General features: G+C 42.6%; 1 protein-coding gene across 1 annotated transcript in view; it reads right to left on the bottom strand.

Annotated features, from left to right (window-relative positions):
* Positions 1-19,642, bottom strand: part of LOC118788944 (kinesin heavy chain-like) — a 37,408-nt gene that overhangs the window by 15,567 nt on the left and 2,199 nt on the right. Inside the window, exons 2-11 of the mRNA XM_036545163.1 lie at positions 10,439-10,526; positions 10,259-10,332; positions 7,709-7,813; positions 6,222-6,270; positions 5,818-5,873; positions 5,391-5,478; positions 4,884-5,008; positions 4,584-4,688; positions 4,037-4,185; positions 524-672 (exon numbers count right to left, since the gene is read on the bottom strand). Of these exons, the coding sequence (XP_036401056.1) occupies positions 524-672; positions 4,037-4,185; positions 4,584-4,688; positions 4,884-5,008; positions 5,391-5,478; positions 5,818-5,873; positions 6,222-6,270; positions 7,709-7,813; positions 10,259-10,332; positions 10,439-10,526 (988 nt within the window). The remainder of the gene's footprint in view (positions 1-523; positions 673-4,036; positions 4,186-4,583; positions 4,689-4,883; positions 5,009-5,390; positions 5,479-5,817; positions 5,874-6,221; positions 6,271-7,708; positions 7,814-10,258; positions 10,333-10,438; positions 10,527-19,642) is intronic.

The raw sequence follows: 19,642 nt of genomic DNA, 5'->3' as shown, positions 1-19,642 counted from the left end.
TACCCCTCTGCCCCGGAGAGCCTCTGCTCTTTGCCTGTAGTCAGAGCAATAACATCAGCAACGCCGTCAATTTAAAGTTTTATAATGGCCCGCAACATGGAATAATACACCGCCACAGCCCCCCCCCCAGGCCAGCCGGTCTGTGAGTCTAAACCTGTATAAGCTTCTGTTCTCTGGGCTGATCGGTGTACAGACGGTCCGGGCCTGTTCTCCGCTTGGCTTTCGCTGTGAATAATAGATACGTGCTTTGTTTTGTCAACGGCCGGCAAACAATCAGACTGATTTAGGACAGCGGCGTAGCCATGCCCGTGCATAAACGAGGATGCGAGCGTTGCATATTGCCGTAGCACCTCATCTGGACTCCAGTCACGTTCAGAGGCAGGGGCTTGTACAGTTTCAGTGTGCGCGCTAAGGCTTTGATTAAAGCTGAGTGATAGGAAGCAGTTAGCCCAGCCTCGGCTACAGACAAAGACAGTGGTGTCCTTGGTGACTCAGCCAGCCTCTTTCTCCCCTCCTCTCTCACCGTTCCTCCAACGGCTCAGCTCTGCCTCCAGTCTCTGGATGATGCCCTTGAGGGCGCGGCTCTTGTCCTTCTCCCTCTCGTACTTCTTCTTCCACTCCTCGGCCGTCAGCTCCAGGTTCACCGACACCGTGTTCTTGATGGTCTTGGCTCTGCCAGAGTGGAGACAGCCCGCCCGTCAGAATCGCGGACATCGGAGGGTTGGAGGGGTAGAATGATAAAGGGGGGATAGATAAAGAGAGGACGGGTGTGTGACAGTAGAGGGAAGTATGTAAGGATAGAGAGATGGGCTGTGTGCAACAGCAGAAGGATGTATTATGATGTATCATGCTGAATTATGACAGGTGACATAAGGTGTAGGGGTTGGAGCACAGGACTCTGGACCCAGGGTTGACACTGGAGTCCAGGGTAAGACACTTCAGCATGATCAATAGTAAAAAAAAAAACCCGCTGCATCAGTGGCTTATAATATTTTCAATGTGCTTATGAGTAAAGTACACATACAAGCTACATATGTGTCATGTCATCATGCAGCATTATCAGCATCCGATAAGCAAACGTAACGTAATAAAGGGATAAACGAGTGGAAAAACAGGGGAGAAGGAGAATCAAAGATAATACAAAAGCAGATGAAACGAGGGAAGAAATCAATGGTCAGATCAATAACGGCAGGATGAGGCTGAAGGATGAATGAATGGGGGATGGTAAAGATGGACAGATGTGGACAATAATCTTGGGGGATGATGTATTCATGGTGAATTTATCATACAAGGATGGGAAACAGACTAACACAAATAGGAATAACAGAAGCCATCTTCATTTTGGAGAAGGAAATACAGTACTTATAAATAGAATAGAAAGCCAGATAATGAACCAGTTCAAATGGTTTCCTGTGGGGCTCCTTATAGACTTCAGGAATGACACCTGCATTTAATTACATATTTGCTTTTACAGGTGATCTCTGTCTAGATCTCCACACACTAATTAAAGAATTACACAATAGCCTTAGCTACCAAAAGTAATAAAAATGTCAGTCACAACAGAGACTAGACAATTATGTCTCTAAAGTATACTGCAACTCCTGGCTATGTCCTATGGCAATGACAGCTATATATAGCTTCGAGTTGCTGCAGTATCTCAGCTGTATTATTTAAAAGGCCTGCTGGCTCTCTACCACCATGAGAATAGAGATAAAATGAGCTTCAAAGCCTGCTAAAGGGCCAAGTAAAAGAGAGTCAGCCAGGGATCCTCCACAGATAAATGAACGTTACAAATGACAGGTGAAAAATCAGAGGCAGATGTCCTCTCTACAGTATTATGGTGCTGCCACTGCTATATTTGGAATTTTGGAGGCAACGCCTAGATGCAGGGCCAAGCCCCTCCTACACCAGCCCTTTTACCGGCTGCTGAAGCCATCTGATTCACTCATTGGTCTGGTAGAAGACGAAGCGTACTCCATGATTGTGAGGCTGGGATGTACGGTGCAGTGCAGGCAATAGCTTATCGTAAAAACGATGAACATTTGGCAGGCTGTATCACTATGTCACCCTGAGAGATTCTTCCAGATAGTGCTCTTTGATGAATTTAACCTACATCTGACCTCTCTGCCAAAGGCAATACACCACACAGATTACAAAGGGAGCACATGGGACATGTCTTTTTCCTTTGGGAAAGGGGCTCTTGATTTCTTATACCGCCAATCTATGCCTTGTTTTGTCAACTCACCCCCCATGTGAGCACTAGCCACTCTGGAACATCAGAATGGGAGACATTTATCAGCCTATTTCACCAATTCACAGAGCACAGAGTATGTCTCCTCGTATCAGACTTCCCTCAGATCTTCTCCCATTGGTTTTTACCCACACTGCGTTTATAGCAGTCATATTAAACACTAATTCCCGGGTGCACATTCTGATCTTTCCCGCACCATTTTCCCTGTGCTTGAAAACAGTGGTGCCAACAGAAGACAGAGAACAAGCCCAATGATTTACAATCATCTACACGGTCAGATCTCCAGGCACAGAGATTTGTGGTCCGCCACGCTACTCGAAAAGTGATGAGAGGGAGATTCCGGGCTTTCCTCTAGGGCTCCCTGGAGGGAACAGCTGGGTGTTGATCCATCGGCCAAGGCACCTAGGTGTAATCGCTGTTAATCATGACTGCACTTTGCACTTGGATTCAGACTACTTTGGGCTTCATGATGACTCAGGAGGGCTACATTCCAGCCCACTCCTTCTGATTCATCGCTAACATCGGAGCATCATTCACTTGGATCATGAAGACGTGGTTCATTCCTGTGACCCCCTCCCTCACTAACCTCCAACCATTCCCTTAATAGGTGTCATACCTCGAGATACCTCCCATTAGTAATACCTGGCCCACCTTCTGAGAGTGTCACTGTTCCTTACATTGGGATGATAATGATGAAAATGAAAATGTAACAAACGTCTGGTGACAATCTGTTACGCTTAGAGTTTTCACGTCATAGATCATGTGAACACCTACGAAGGACTAACAAGTAAAGGACTTGTTCTGTGATTCCTTCTGGCCTTCTAATTAAGGTATAAGACCCGACTTCCTTGTTCCGCTACAGATGGTTGGCTTTGTGGGAGGTTATTGCCATGAAACAACACTGCAGAAAAGGAAAAACTGTGAAAAAGAGGTCTTGCCAGATTGTAATGCCCCGCTTTTCTCTCAACCAAATGTGTTGCAGTGAAGTGCAATATACAGACAGAATTGTATTCATGGTCTGCATAAATCTCAAAGTAAGTTTTATAGCTCCCTGTGGAAAGTCTCCCAGTGGATTTTTTTTTCTTTCTGGGTGACTATGATATTGCATTCTTATTATCTCAGTGGCTCCCAATTAAAAAGCATGGCATATGTTCTGGGAAGCTGGTGCTTCTGTTTACTGATCAGTAATGGTTGCTTGGTCCCTTGCAGGACTACACGTGCTTACTGACAGCTGGGCACTCCTGTGGAGTGTGTCCCTTAAGGCAAGACATGCTCTGGAACCACACACACCACTCTCTCTTTCTCTCTCTCTCTCCCTCTGTCATGCACAAACAAATATGCATGCACAGAAATCCTATGTACTACTCACATACTCACACCCCACATTACACACTTGCACACACACACCAGCCACTCCCATACACAGAATTATATATTAACTGTACATACAATACAGAGACACCATTATACAACACACAGACCACATCACATGCATGCGCAGGCATGTCCTGATTGATAAATTCATAGTGTCATGTCTGCTCTGTGACTGTGCCAAGACACTTAAACACTGAGACAATAAAGATCCTAAACTAGCCCTCTCAATCACAGTTATTCTCCTGAAACTGCATGCTTGTAATTATCATAATTAAGGCTTCCTGATGCAAAACAACATAATAAAGCATTCTTTTCCAAGTAGTGAAAAGCTGTGTTTTAGTGACAGCCAATAGAATCCCGCCACCTGTGTGAAATGCGATTAACCATGCAGGAGAGGCACCCTGTGCTCACCTCTGCCCGAACATGAGCGTGGATTTGGTCTCGGCCTCGTTGAAGACGGATGGGGAGCAGCAGATGATGATGGTGGTTCTGCAGTTACCCCCGAGGGAGTCCTGCAGGATTCGTGTCATCTTGCTGTCTCTGTATGGGACGTGACTTTTCTACAACAGGCACAAGGACAGTAACATTGCCATCATCACAAGGCTCTTAAGTGTTTTACAAAGATAACACACAGGGAAGGATCATTTCAACATTACTGTATGGACGTTACAGTGGTCCTAACTAGTGACTGAATAAGATACTAAGCAGAAAACAGAAAACATACTAAACCAAACTCTAACTAATACGCCAAACACACAAATTAATAAGTAAGACACATCAACATACATTGAATATGTAAAATATTAACCATTACACACAGTAGTCATCTTTCATCAGTGCTGGTGACATCATGGTATTTTTATGTAACAGTAGTCAGAGAAGGACATAAACATGAAGAAAAGAAGGGATAAGCAGACAGAAAGAGACAGAGAGGGAGAGGGAGACAAGAAGCGCTTACAGTTCCCTCAGCCAGCGCTGAGATGACGTTCCCCAGGGCAGACAGGGACTTATTGATATTCTTGGCTTCATCCAACACAGCCCCTTCTGCCCCAGTTTTGCTGACCTTAAAAAAAAACATCAATATTGAGAAAGGGGCTCTGTCAGCAAGAAAAGGAGAGAGGATAGCTCAAGATAAACGGGTTTGCCTCTGATTGGCTGCATTTGGGAGGACACTCATTGGCGGCACCAGGCTGACATATGGCGGTAAATTAAGGACACCGCTCTGTTTGAGAGAACAGAGAGACTCAGGGCTGCACACCTTCTCGCTCCCAGCCAGGTCCACCAGGTACAGCTTCCCCGACAGCTTCTTCTCCGTCTCCACGTTCTCCTGTTTAATGCTGATCAGGAAGATGCTGTGACTTCTGGAGCTGTGCTCATTCATGTCTGCGCAGAAGAAAGATGCTCACGCTAATCTCAGTGGATCAACCGTAAAGCCAGCAGCTCAATACAAACACAAGAAGAGTGTTCCCCGTGGATTTTCAGTATTGACCCACCCATAAATTAAACACAGTTCTTAAATATCAGGGAACTAGTGAGTTTATTTGATCCAGCAGAATACTGCACTGCACTTACATTGGATAGATAAACCAATTATACAGACATTCATGATGCTCCATCTCACCTCCATCAACTGCTGAACATTCATTATATGTAATTCTAAAAATATGACTTCTGCTAGCTTATCAATCAGTGAGTCATCACTACAAACTGTCCCTGAAAGGATGCATGCACTATCCGAGTTAGCTGTGACATGTATCGGACTTACTTGTGACAGCGACATGGCGGTTGGCCTTCCCTTCGTCAATGACATCCATCACCTCCTCAGGGCTGGACACGAATCGTTCTGTGCAGCCCTGAGGGAATACCATGCTTACTTAGCAGCACATTATTACCACTTTTCTGCCTTTCCAGCATTCAGCACATCCTCCATATTTTATTATGTAAATTTGAGCAATAATATTTTAATACTTGCCATTTTGTACAGTTTTTTATGCATTTACCGCTTTGAACAATTTGATTGTTGAGAAGAGCAGTAATGGCATTAACATTATTACCACTTGACGCCAACTTAACAGCGGAAATCCCATGGGCTGAGAAGAGTGCTCTTTTAATACATTGGGCCCATCATAACACTTTCACCAGTGTGTGGTTTCAGAGTATGAGGAAAAAACCATGCTTATTTGGCTGCTTACCTTCACGTAGGGCACTCTGTTTTTGTCTTCATGGACAGCCAGGTTGGTCTTTGAAACTGAAAAAAGAGAGAGGCACAATTAGACATATCAGGAATGCTCACAATACACTTAGAAACACATCTGATACTCTCAATACAGCACATACTCTCACAGTCACACCCCATACATTCACAAACACATTCAATACTCTGACACACTACTGTAAAGCAGGACTTACTCTTAGCACTACACTATACAAACTCACTCTTACACAGACTACTTGTACAAACTCATAACTATACTACAGTACTTTGTATATTGTATAGGGCATATAGTACATATAGTTTAGTATAGTATATAGTATAGTACTGTACTATATATAAACCAAGCAATATCACTGTTCTGTTCTGGTCTTTCTAACTTACCATCTAGTAAATCTCTTATTTTGTCCAGGTAGATTTCAAAGTAGGAGACCTGTATAAAGAAACAATACACATTCTCAAAAATATGAACTAAAATTAAGTGGCCAACTATGCTCTGTGTCTTATTCTCTGGTCATCTTTGGTCATTTCAAACCTTACAGAAAATAATGGCATGCATACACTGGTAGTGCTTGATCAGTGAACACACAGACAATGTTTTGACCTCTTTGATAATAATGACATGTTTTCATATGGACTGATCACAACCTTTGTTTCTGATTGTTTTTTACTTTGCAAAAACAACATTCTCTGCTGCTTTGTATTACTTTTGCAAAGCATGAATATGCTTTTCTGAACACGTTCCAATCTTGGTACTTTTTCATCCTATTCCACGGAACTGGAAACAGACTAAAAACATGGTTTAGGACACAGGTTGCTTAAATATGTTACTGGCTAACAGCCTAATATCCTAGTCTAGATGAAGAGCAGTCAACCAGAAACCGGATTCATAATGAACATCCCAATGGAGGCCACATACACACGGATAATTAAACTGAACTGTAAAAAGGGTGTCCTCTGGGTGCCTGATTAGAAGTCATTTCCTGTCCTCTGCGGTGAGGAGAGGGACTGCAGAGGTGCCCGTTCGAATGCCAGCTCTGGTGGGTGCCATATGGGCCTCTTCCTCTCTATGGCCTTGGACCAGCTGCCTCCATCTACGCCCTAGAGTGTCTGCCTCTGGCACAAACAGGGCTCTGCAGGAGAGCTGCAAGCGGATCAGGCTCCTGACTCTGACCATCCGCGAATTCCACTGTCTTGCAAAGGTGCATTTTAAAAATAGTACTTGAAGTTTGAAAATCTGAAATCCACAAGCCATTGGGGAAAATGAATATTGAAGTAAAAGCTTGTGAATGAATAAATCCGAAAATGTTATTCAAGCAGTAATGCTCTTTTCCAGGGTTACTCACATATTTGCTTTTAAATCACAAATTATTTAAGTCATTTATGCAGCTGGAGCAATTGAGAGACCTGTGCCCTCATTGCTATATCAGCTGAACTCTCCTCCATTTCCCTTATTCACACACAAGCTTTTCAAACAGCAGAATGTGCCTTTGCAAAATTCTGCTGCTGCACCATTGAGCAAGGTACTTAACCCGAATTGCTTCAATAAATACCCAGCTGTATAAATAGATAACAGATAACAATGCAATGCTTTGAAAACTGCCCAATACACGGGTGCCGGCTGAGCAAATAGAAATTGTTAATATTAATTAATTACTATCTACAAATATGTTTAATGAGAAGACACCACTGATATCTGCAAATTCCTCGTGTCTGTACTGAGCTGTTGTGTGAGTATGTGAGTTTAGAGTCTTTATCACCATTTTTAGGATGTGGATCACACAGACACAGTCTTCTTGGCCGCCTTGTTCTCACGGTTGGGCCACGGAAACCCGACCGCAGTTGCTGAGGAGGCAGGACGGTGCGTTTACCTTGATGTGGAACTCCAGGTTCTCGTCCATGGAGTAGATGTGGTCGAAGATGTCGCGTGCAATGCGGGGGATGATGCCCATCAGCTGGGGGTCGTGGAGCTTGCCCTGGGGTAGATGGGAGAGTCCAGTATCCCATCACACAAAGCATTTGGCAAGTGGAGGGATTTCCTGCTGTAATCCCTCCACTGGCTTCCTGTCGCTGCCAGGATCAGATTCAAGACCCTGACCCTCGCCTTCTCTGCAATCAACAGGACAGCCCCTGCCTACCTCCAAGAACTCATCCAGCCCTAAACACCAGCCCGACCCCTGCGCTCAGCAGCAACTGGACACCTCGCTCCTTGCATGGTCAAGGCAGGAGGTGCTCGTTCTGCCGGACATCGGCGTTTCACCTACATCGCTCCCCAGTGGTGGAACGAACTCCCGGTCTCGCTACGGACAGCTTCTTCACCCCAGTCCTTCAGACGGGGCCTGAAGACGCACCTCTTCAGACTCTACCTGGACTGACCCAGCACACAATTGCTGCCCCCCCCGCCCATCAGTGCTGTCATAAATTTGCTGTGCTTTTTAAATTGTGCTTTTAAATTGTCTCTTGTTGCCGCCTTTACCCTGACGCTCATTGCGCCGTTTGAAGTTGTCGAAGTCCGCCGTTTGAAAGTGTATCGTATTAGTTGCCCTATAGGCTGTAATTGTACAGATCTAATAGTACTGTGTCCTCAAACAGACGCTGCTCTCAGCTGAGAACTGTCTCATTGTGGAACTGTACACATCCTGTCCCCGTACTGTCGCTATACTTGCTGTATGCACTTCTGTAAGTCGCTTTGGATAAAAGCGTCTGCTAAATAAATAAATGTAAATGTAAATGTAAAAATTCTCCAAACAAAACTGGATTTTCTTCAATTTTTAAAAATCAATAAGTGTGTGAATACAGGTGTATATGGACATTAGTGATCTCATAGTCAAATACTTTAATAATCAATTATTCTGTCTCAAAAATCCCAAAAAAACACCCACTATGAACAAACATAAGGGCACTCACAGCCCACACCCAGGGCAGAAAACCCTAGAATAGTATTACTTCCACTCTGTATCTAGCACAATGTACACCAATACACACAGGGGATTGGTTTTGCTGTTTGATACATAGTGCTGTGACACAAAGGCCATTTCAAAAAAAGTGGATATATACTTTATGGGTCAAACAGGGCAGAGTCATTTCACCAGGGAAAGGGTACACTGTACAGGGGACAAATGGACTAGACCAAGCTGAACATAAAGGCGCCATCAGCTGTTCACTCCAGCTTGCGTTTTTGCCTTTAGGCAGCAATGAATCATCAAAACTATCATCTAAAATAAACTTTTTGAAATAGAATGCCTGAAAAATATCTGCGTGATTTTAAGCGATTTTAATTTCACACCCCTCTACCACAGTTATTAACTCTGGGAGGGCCGGGTTTTCTCCCAAAAGCAGATTCCACAACCCACGCACAATTTCCCCAATGTAATAAAAACGTTACTGACAGTGGATGCTGATAAAATTGCGTCCATCTGCCTTAGGGGAGAGCTGCCCTGTTCAAAATAACGAATTCTAAAACACAAGCGATATCTTTCGAGGCACTTCAGCATGTTTGAAATTCCTGTCGCCTCCCATCCAGGTAAAACGTATTCCATTAGACTGACTGTCGTCTCCCTTGTGGCCATTTTCACAAGGGATCCCTGTGGCTTTGAATGAAGGGATAATTATATTTTTTCACGATGCACACTGAGAGCTTGCGGCTGTTACCATGGTGCCCACAGTCATTTGTTTCATGGAAATCTGGCGTAGTCGTGCGGCACGACATGAACAGCCACTCACCAAACGTGCCCGGTGTGCAGTGATACCCGGGGCGGGGATATAGCACGTCAGAGTTGTCAGGGAAAAATCTGTTGGGTATCTTTCAATTTTATGAAAATTAGGAAAGGCATTCCTCAACTCTACCCTCCCCTTTTACTCTTTATTGAAAGAAAAAAATACGAGTATTATGTTTTGCTATTATTAATGTTGATAATCACCATAATACGCCTAATATGTCGATGTAAACGAAGGAATACCTTTCTGAGGCTACTGAGACTAACAAATGTTTTATGTTTCCATTTTACTGACATAAAGAAATGTCTTTTTTCTCCAGTTTCTGAAGAGGTCTTAAGACCATCTAGAAAATAAGTTAAACTTTCAAATACCCTCATATCAAATCCAAGTAGGTTTGTTGCCTGAACACTCCCAGAGCCAATAAGGTGCTCAGTCTTACAGGCACAACTACACTAAGTGAACTTAAAGAGTTAACATAAATATAATGACCGAGACACTCAAATAGTAAGCTCAACTAGTGAACACCACACAGAACGACACCATTTCCTTCTTTCTCCCCAACTCGGTCAACCCCTTGATGTTTACACTAACAACACCTCTTCCTGCTCTAAACCAGCATTGTTCATGGGTTCCCAATAACTCCAGGCCAAGCTTTCTGTTTCTGTCTTGTCAATGAAGAACAAAGCCAATCAGTCCTACAGTACCTCCATGGTGTGTGTCTTCCCTGATGAGGTCTGGCCGTAGGCAAAGATGGTCCCATTGTACCCTCCAAGCACATCTGCAGAAAAAAAATTCCCTAGATCAATCACGCAGCTTTGAATAAAACATTTATGAGTAAAGATACACACAAATATAACACAGCCCATGCCTTCGTGTCGGCCTACCTTTGACAATTTGCTTGGCACAGGCATTGTAGGCCTGCTCCTGGGATGTGTTGGGAGGCAGGACTCTGTCAAAGACGTATGATTTTCCCTGTTCAGACAAAGCCAGTCAGTTACACAGAGGTTACATTTAATCTCAGTAACATCACAGTGCATACCCATGGTGAATGGGGAGTTACAAATAGTGGAGTCAGAGGCAACTATGTGAATTTCCCTTGTTCTATATTTTACATGACCCTGTTTTTGTTTGCTCCCAATGATTAGTCTAGGTAAGGATCACCCACTGGCGGGAGATTCATGTTTATTTTATTGCATGTAATGTGGTAGCTCTGATTTTAAGTTTATAACCTACTGTCTCTTTCAAAATGATAAGCATACTGAATGTGAAATGCACAAAGGTAATGCTACCACATTAGATGCAATTATGCAAAAAGGAATGAAGCATGGATGATCCTTAAAATACAAAAGCTTGTTAAAAAACAAAAAAACAGGTTCACAGCCAATATGAGTTCTCTGCCTCCTCTATTTGCAGTTTGCCAGCCACCACTGACTCGACCTAGATATGGCTATGAAGCAAAAACTCAGGCATCATTTTAGACGCTAGGTCTCTCTCTCTTTTCATTTAGTTTATTAATATTTTATTGGACTTTTCCTTTAGGAGACAGAAATAACATGGCATATAAATTATATACATACAGAAATCCCATTATATAAAAATAAATAAATGACATTTTTTTTTTTTAAAAGATCAAATAAGAAGAGGGGAAATACAATTACAGCTCTCGATTCATGGTGGGTGGCCCTAGTCAAACAGGAGTGGGGGTTTGGGTGTGGTGCAATCAGACGCTTCAGTTGAGTATAGGATATATGTGATATCAATTATGGGTTTCACAAATAAGGAATTTTACAGTACTTTTTTCCTTCCTACAGTGGTCGGAAGATTGTAATCTCCTTTGACACAATCTGATAGGAAGTAGGCTATTTACTCCTTGTTTAAGAGGTAGTCAAGCAGTTTGTCTAGTTCAAAAGCAGTGGGGTTTACTTTTTCCACTTCTGGATGATCTCTATTTGGGCTGATAAACACATTACTGATATAAAATCATTCACAAAATGATCCAGTCTTGTTGATTGTACAGTACAATGTTCCAGTGTTTACCTTTTTATATTTTATTTATTGACAATCACCGACATAATCTAATAAAGGCATCACAGAAAATTACCAAACCTGAACTCAAGTTGTTCATTGCTTTAATGTGTCTCTCTTTAGACATTAATACCGCTGCAATATTAAACACAATGTGACATAATGGGAAAATGGTAACACTAGAAGAACAACAGTTTTATTGAAAATGACAATGGAACTGAAGTCGATCTTTCTAGTATGAGCTTTTCAAAACTGTCAATGAGCATGACTTTGATTAAAATAAATATGATGCAAATCAATATCATATTTAATGGGGTATAATGCATCCTTTGTCATTTTGCCGCTCATGTACTGTTACCGGATGTCATTATTTGGGCTGCTTATGTGATATATGCACTTAATGCACCTAGCCATAATAGCCTTGTTATTCACTTTTGATAAGAGCTTAAGCCAGCTAATAAAAAAAATCTATCAACAACAAGCAAGAACAAAAATATAAATTACTAGTATCTATCCATGTTCAATACACATTCAGTAAACACAAGATCAAGATGGTACTTCTGCATACAGACTTCCTAAAAAAAGGCATTCTGTGACCAGCAAAGCACAGTTTAACCAATAACCAAGGCCAAACAACAGCCTCTACCATCAAAGACCTCATCGTCTAAATCTACCAATTACCCACCCACACCCCCAGTAAATGTGACTCCACAATAAGCACTGCACTCAATAACTAGTTTGTCCATTTGGGAGGTTGGGACAGATGCATTAGTTACTATTACTGAACAGACTCCCAAATCCAGGGTGAACAAATTATCCATTTATACAGCAGGGTATTCTATTTAAGTATCTTGCTCAAGGACACAACAGCAGGTTTTCACCCAGAGTTCAAGCCTGCAGCCTACCAATGACAAGTCCAGCCCTGTAACCACCATGAAACTATACTGGCAGGTGCTGTAGTGTACAGTCATGAAATTTAGCTTGGGGCAGTTAAAGTGGGCTTTCACAGCACTACAGAGTAACACAGCAATAACACATCTCAGGGTCTCTCCCTGAGCGTGGCTGAGTCACTCAGTCTGCTGGGTGTCACTTCAAACCTGCCACTACTGACCTGAGGCCAGGGGGAGTGACAGAGAGAGAGCCAATAGTGGCTGAACATAGTAAACATGACTGGGCTGAGATCAGTCATCCTTTTACTGGGGAGGATAGCATGGCCTCACGTCTGTCTGCACTGCCAGTGATTTCCACTTATCCGAGAGTCACATAATGTGCCTTGGTGAAACTCTGCAGTGTCACTGAGAATAAGGGATCATACAGGAATGGCAGTAATCCACAATAACTGAAAGAGCAGAGAGCAACAAAATATTACAGGAACCATGATCATGTGCATTAAGGGGATCTTCCCTGGCCAGCCAACAGTAAGTCATGAATTCAGTCTAACCCCATTGTGGTTCATCCTAAACTCTGAATGACATTTAGGTAAGTGCTATTTTCAATTATTTTCGGCACAACATGTTTCACTATCTCCAAGTCATACTGTGTAGGTCACTAAAAATTTTCTTAAAATTTTCATTGAAAATAAAGGAAAACCCGCAATGAGGCTGACTTAAATCCCAGCCTTAGAGAAATCCAGGGGCCGCATTCTATTCTGTCACCTTCTGTGGCACCATTTTCCCTCCACATTACCTCCTCAGACAACTGCATTTATTAAGGCACGAAAGCCTTGTGCGATGTAAAAACTTTTTTTTCTGTTTTTTTTTTTTCTTTTTTGCCTAAAGCTTTGTTTTACATTTAGGTTCCATTATAACGGTAAAAGTAGAGCAGGCAAAATAATAAAAAATAAATAAATAAAAAATACAAAATAAGAATAAATAATAAATGAGCAGAGGGTAAGAGCTTGCAAATCCCTCACATGGGGGATCCCACAGTAATGCACTGTGCTATTGTCTGCCTTCGCTCTGTCTTCAGTGAGAGAGTGCTGGAATCATTTCCATCAACAGTGATGTGTGTGGAGAGCGCCCTGAGGGATGCACTCAAAACCGTCAGGGTTCTGGTGACCTGCTGGTCCGAACGGGACCGGGTTTACCCCAGACATGTCAGGAGAGCTTTTTAATCACAGGGCACCGGTCCCAGTTCGCCATGGCCGTGCGGGCGAGGAGAATCGTCCTGTTTCAGACGGATCTGACAGCAGAAGTGCTGACAGCTGACAGCCGCATAGGGATTCAGCACACGTTCCGCTAGCGTCCGCGGCGCCGCCAGCCATGACCGCCCATCTTTCCCCGACTCCAAACAGCAGTATTCAGCTCCGCTAGCACTGAAATTCAGCCTTGCATGCATTACCAGGGGAGAAAGTGGATGGGATACACACACACACGCACACACACATGCACACACACACACACACACATAGCCCATCCATCATAAGATAAGCTCTTAAATGCATTTCTTACACCTCTTTTTTTCCTGCAATTAAATTAGATTTACGACAGATGTCCTGAAAAGTAATCAATGAGGACAGGAAAGGACGTGGCAGAGAATTAAGCGGGCCTCGTAAAACAATGAATCAATACAGACAGCCTTCAGAGTCTGCATGTGTTGGCTTTACATGCTCATGGAATATACAGGGAGTTTAAAGGGAGCTTCATTGTTTTTTTTTGAAGGCAAACATGTCTGGCTTAGCAGACTCCCTAGTCGTGCCTGACAGCTCCACCACATAACAGTGACTGCCTTTGCTTAGTATCCATTATGCAGAGGTCAAGACACTGATGGCGGTAAAAGCCACTGTATGAACAAGGGCCCTGGCTGCCATGGAAACTACATCCCACTGGGAGAAACCATTCTAATTAGACACCCATCCACTTCAGGTATCCCACGGCAACTTGGAGGATGGAGAAATGACTGCCCATTTAAACAGAAAAATCATGTTCAACAAATGCAATGTTTTTTCTCCAAATGCAATGTTTTTCCTCCAATGCCAACACAACAGCTGGATCCAAACACAAATACACACATTCACACACACAGACATACAGACTACATATGCCTACATAGGAAACCACATGGCATGCATTTTCAATCATTTATGAGGCTTCACTGGGGACTGAAAAGACAACTATGGAGGACAGATGTTCTGACAAAAGATACATCATTTTTGGACAGAATTGTTGCTGTAAGTACCATACTGAATGTAAGGAAATGTAAGGAAACCGGGAAGGCAAACTGAGGAATACCCACTCATGATTCTTCTTTGATTTTGTACAGGGAATTTTGACAGCAAGATTGAATGTATGTACGGCTATTCATTCAAGTCTGGTATTTTAAAAGTGCATCAAACATTGTGGAGTTGGGTCTGTTGTTTACTACAATACAGCGCCTAATCAACATTCAGAATGGAGAAATGCATAATAGCACTTCTTTTTGGCTGTGTTCACAGCCCACACTGTCTGAGGCTGCTCTCAGCCTGAATGGACTGCCGACACAACATACTTGATTTAGCAAGCTATTCCATTCAATCTGGGCAACTAATCTAACCACACAACATTTATCAATGGCTTGGCCCATGTGAGCTGTAGTTGTGGCTTAATTATGGAATTAAGCCACAACTAATGAAGATGATCTGTGCTTGTGTGGTCACATTGGCTACATTGGCTACATTAGAGTGAGATTGTTCACTGGAGTCACTACGACATTGTGTACAGTCCGCTGAGAGAAGGATATTCATCTCATGTCCCATTCTCTTCAGCCATCTCATCATACTTAATGATAGCCAGCCACCATCGCCATGGAGATGAAAATCACTTGAGAGGTGCCTAGAATGTGGCCCTTAATACATGCCCCACCAAAGCCATTGCTCAGTGAATGTGAATGTGAATAATACAGAAACATTGTGTTATTGATTATTTTACAAACTTCCCCTGACTGAGTGCAGACTAAAATTTTAGCACCATGACGGAGAAGCCAGGTGCTGCATATGTAGCAGGGATGTCCATTTTAAATGCATGCTATATTTGAATATTCTCCTGCTACTAAGACAAAAAGCATTGCACAAAACTCCGATTTTTCCTGTTTGTTTAATAACGATTCACTGCAAGGAGATCTGCATACAGAGGTTAAGGCGGGAAAAGGAATAGTGATCAATTTCCTGTTTTTTTGTGCCAGTTCTTAAGCTTAGATTAATGTATATTGATGAGAAGCAATTCAAACTATTCTCTTTTTTTGTTAAATAAGATCAGTCTACAATAACACATCGATTACAATAACAATTCACTTAGGTGTTGCACCCAACAGAATCTCCCTATCCAGTAACAAATGCAGGTAACATCAAAAGCTTCACATCAGTGAAATGCTGGGTTTGTTTTGCATTTTCAATGACTCCATCAATCCTCTTTTGAAATAAATGCTCTACACACCTGCAGCTTTGTGTATCTCATTACTTTCAATGTGATTTTTTTTAAATATTGTATTTTCATTGAACATCCTTCTCTGACTGTGTGAAGCTAGATAATGAGTCATGTTCAGTGTGAAATGGCAGTAATAGGCGGTCTGACCTGGAGAACCCATTTTTATAAAAGGAAATGGGAACCATGTTGGGGATTATTGTGGATTTGACTACTACTCTGTATTACATTTTTTTCCAAGTTGAAAGTTGCACTTTATAAGTCACTTTCCATTTCTCAAAAAAATCCAGTTTTTTCCTTAAAATAAAGATAATGAAACAATTTTGGATATTTCCAATATTTTGCAGATAGTTGGAGCAGAAGTTTCATTTCCCACCTATTCCAGTTGCCACATGCACTGTGTTAAGGCCATGAGTACACCCAATGTACATACAGTACCTCTCTAGTAAAATGCTTAGTTTACACAACCCTTTTCTTAAGTGTGGTGTGTCAATATTCTGTGTCAGGGCCAAGCTGTATTCCCCTGAGTTAAAGCAAGGACAAGCCAAGGACATGAAAGGCCTTGTGCATTAGTGGGCAAAGAAAACAAAGAGCATTTTATATTACATTCTATCCATATTTTATATTTCATATTAATTATTTAACACCACTTAATACAGACAATTGTGTTAAATACTGTCATGATATGATGTACCCACATGCATTAAACCATAAAGAAAAAGTTACAATGATACAGGTCTTGTCGATGCAGACTTACTGACCCTATTTCATTTGCGCCATTAAGGAGGACAGGGGCCATTAAACAGGCTTTACTTAATGCCAACAGATACTTGCATACTGTTATCCCACTGTGGCTTTTAATTAAAAAGGCATCGTATTTCACATCTGATCCAGCATTGGTGAGAGATTGGGACACATTTTTTGAAACACCGTGGTGGCTACATGCACCATTAGCCAAAAGACGTGGCCTGAATTGGAATGTAGCGCTATTTCAAAACCGACCCCTTCTTTCTCATAGAATGTCACACGTGCCCTGACAATTCAGTGAGCTATAACCCATTTCACATTTCTGACTGGAAGACCAAAGACACAAAGAAAATAACATTTACTGAGCCAAAGGGAGGATGCAGCAAGCACCCACGCGTGAGATGTGTGTAGAAGAGGTGAGCCTGATATTTCGCTGAACACCTGCACCTAGCCAAGGAGACTCTCTCTCTCTCTCTCTCTCTCTCTCACACACACACACACACACACACACACACACACACACACACACACGTGCGCGCAGACTGCAGACATGCAGGTGCTGCACTGCAAGAGGCTTCAGTGTGTCAGTGCGTCCTCCACCGACACAAAGAACAGTGCTCACCTGTGTGCCCAGGTCGCTATCTCTGGAGAGCCTATGCTCACTACCCGCACACAGTCTCTGCTCAACACCTGCGCTCCCTATGATCAAAACCAACATCGTTTATTTTGTGGACAAAATCACCTGCAGAGGTGCCAAACATTTGATTGTTACTGCCAACCTGTAACAAGCACAGAGGTGCACAGTTTTAGACACAGAGCACAGAGAAAAAGGTCTGATTGTCACAGATCGAAGGGTTTTCTAACCCTGCAACTCTGGGTTTCAGTCAGAGCTCTAGTGTGACTGGGCAGTAATCCCCACAGAGCAGAGGTCTGTTACAGCAACGCAGGGAGGCGACAGTCCCTCTACTCTCTGATGACAGTGGACACAGCTGGGATGTGAAAGCATGCTGGAAGCATATGGGCTGGAGAGCAGCTGAGTCCAAGAGAATCCAAGCAAACATCCCTGAGGAACCAGCCAAGCCCAGGCTGTTCCAGCACCGAGCACCAGGCAACACTGACCAGGGAAACACGGCCATGCCTGCCCACCCATCCCTATCCTCACTCCCCTGCCCCAGCTCGAATAAAGCAGAGGACAGTCCTGATTGTCACTGAGGGTGAGCCGAGCCCGCATGCTTATCCCGCTGCGTTTTTCCATTACCGACAGCTTTGCAGAAATAAATAAAAAAAATACCACACCTCTTACTTACGCCACATTTAATCACAGGCAGACAGGCTTCTGCAATTTACCAGCAGCACACTTGCCATGTCATGTGTGAAGTACACGGGGCTGAGAAGGACCAGACAAAGGAAAACTGGACTGCTCTTTTCAATGAGACATACGTGATGACTGCAACCGAGCTGCCTCACACAAAGCCAGTGCAGAAATCAAAGCCAATTTCAATGGCAGGAAGGCACCAGTAATGCATGACGCAGGGTGGCTCTACACAGAAATAACACCCATCTGTCACTGCTGATGAATACAGGTCGTCCCATTGATCTACTTGGCCCAATGTCACCCTTGATTTCCCACGAATGAATTCATTGGTTAGAGTGCAAAGACACAAGCACAACTACAATGGACTGACAGCTCTTTTCCCCATATAACAACCATACAGTAGGTGCCTTTTAAGCTCCAGTTCTCCTTGTATAACATTATCTTGAAACCATTGCATGCCATTACACGCTAATGAGATTAGTCCCATTAATTGCCTTGTCAGTGTATTATTGAGACTAAGATGAATAATCTTATGTGTGCTTAATGTTATTGAAATGAGGGTTAATCTTCTTTTACCAGTTATTAAAGTTTCCATTAGAATAACTAATTCAATTTGTCAGTCACCAGCAATGGGTTATATACATTTATGAAGGGTTCTCACATTTCAAATTACAACCACTGCCTATCAATCCCTCCTGATTTTTTTTTTTTTTTTTTTTTTGGCTGTTTTCAGGTATATTTTGGTATTGGTATTGGTATATTTTGTCTTCATCTTTTTATCTCTCATCTCGGATGCCTTCTCTGCTGGTCTGTATTGCCTCTTGAAATCTCAAAGAGGTGTGCTGGGGTGTCCAGGGCACTTTCTCTTTGTGACACACAGATTCCTCACCTAAAGGTTCTGCTAAAGTGAGTGTACCATATGTGACAGTGCTCCCCTGTCTCCTGCATAAGCCCCTCTGGGTGCAGCCGCCTGGCTTGCAAGCTGATGGGAACAATGACAAATTGACTGGTTTCTCAAACCACTCCCTTATGAGCTGGGATCAGGGATCAACAACATGGGAATAAACACAATCACTTTAGGACAGAGTCCTGAAGAAATAATGACGACAATTCATCAGCTGGGAAATACATTGTGCAACTGATGAGATATCCTGACAATACCTCTGAAAATGGTAAATATCTTAAACCAAAAGCCATGGGGAGATGTCTGTGATTGCACCTAAATTTATGATATAGAGCCAGGGTGTGTGCACTCCAAAACCGTTTAATACAGCAGCACAGAGCAAGATTGGGCTACATGATAAATCTAAAGGAATTTACATGACAGGATGTTACACCAACAACAGCCAAACATTTCTTAAATACCAGTTTCACAGATAACAATTTGTCATTTTGATAGATCACCTTCACCTTGTTGAGTTGTTGGTTTTCCAAAAGTAATAAATAGCAGACATCGAAATGTCATTAAGAACTTCTCTGGTTAGTAATGTTACTTTATTAACATCATGCTCGTGAAAAAGGCTTCATGAAGGAACACTAAAGACCACAGTACTACATAATACTTGTACTGAGTATTAAAAATGAGACCAATTCTCAATGACTGA

The sequence above is a fragment of the Megalops cyprinoides genome, chromosome 14 (assembly GCF_013368585.1).
Source record: "Megalops cyprinoides isolate fMegCyp1 chromosome 14, fMegCyp1.pri, whole genome shotgun sequence".
Taxonomy (NCBI): domain Eukaryota; kingdom Metazoa; phylum Chordata; class Actinopteri; order Elopiformes; family Megalopidae; genus Megalops; species Megalops cyprinoides.
The sequence above is the reverse complement of the archived record's forward strand: the minus strand, read 5'-3'. Positions and strand labels throughout refer to the sequence as shown.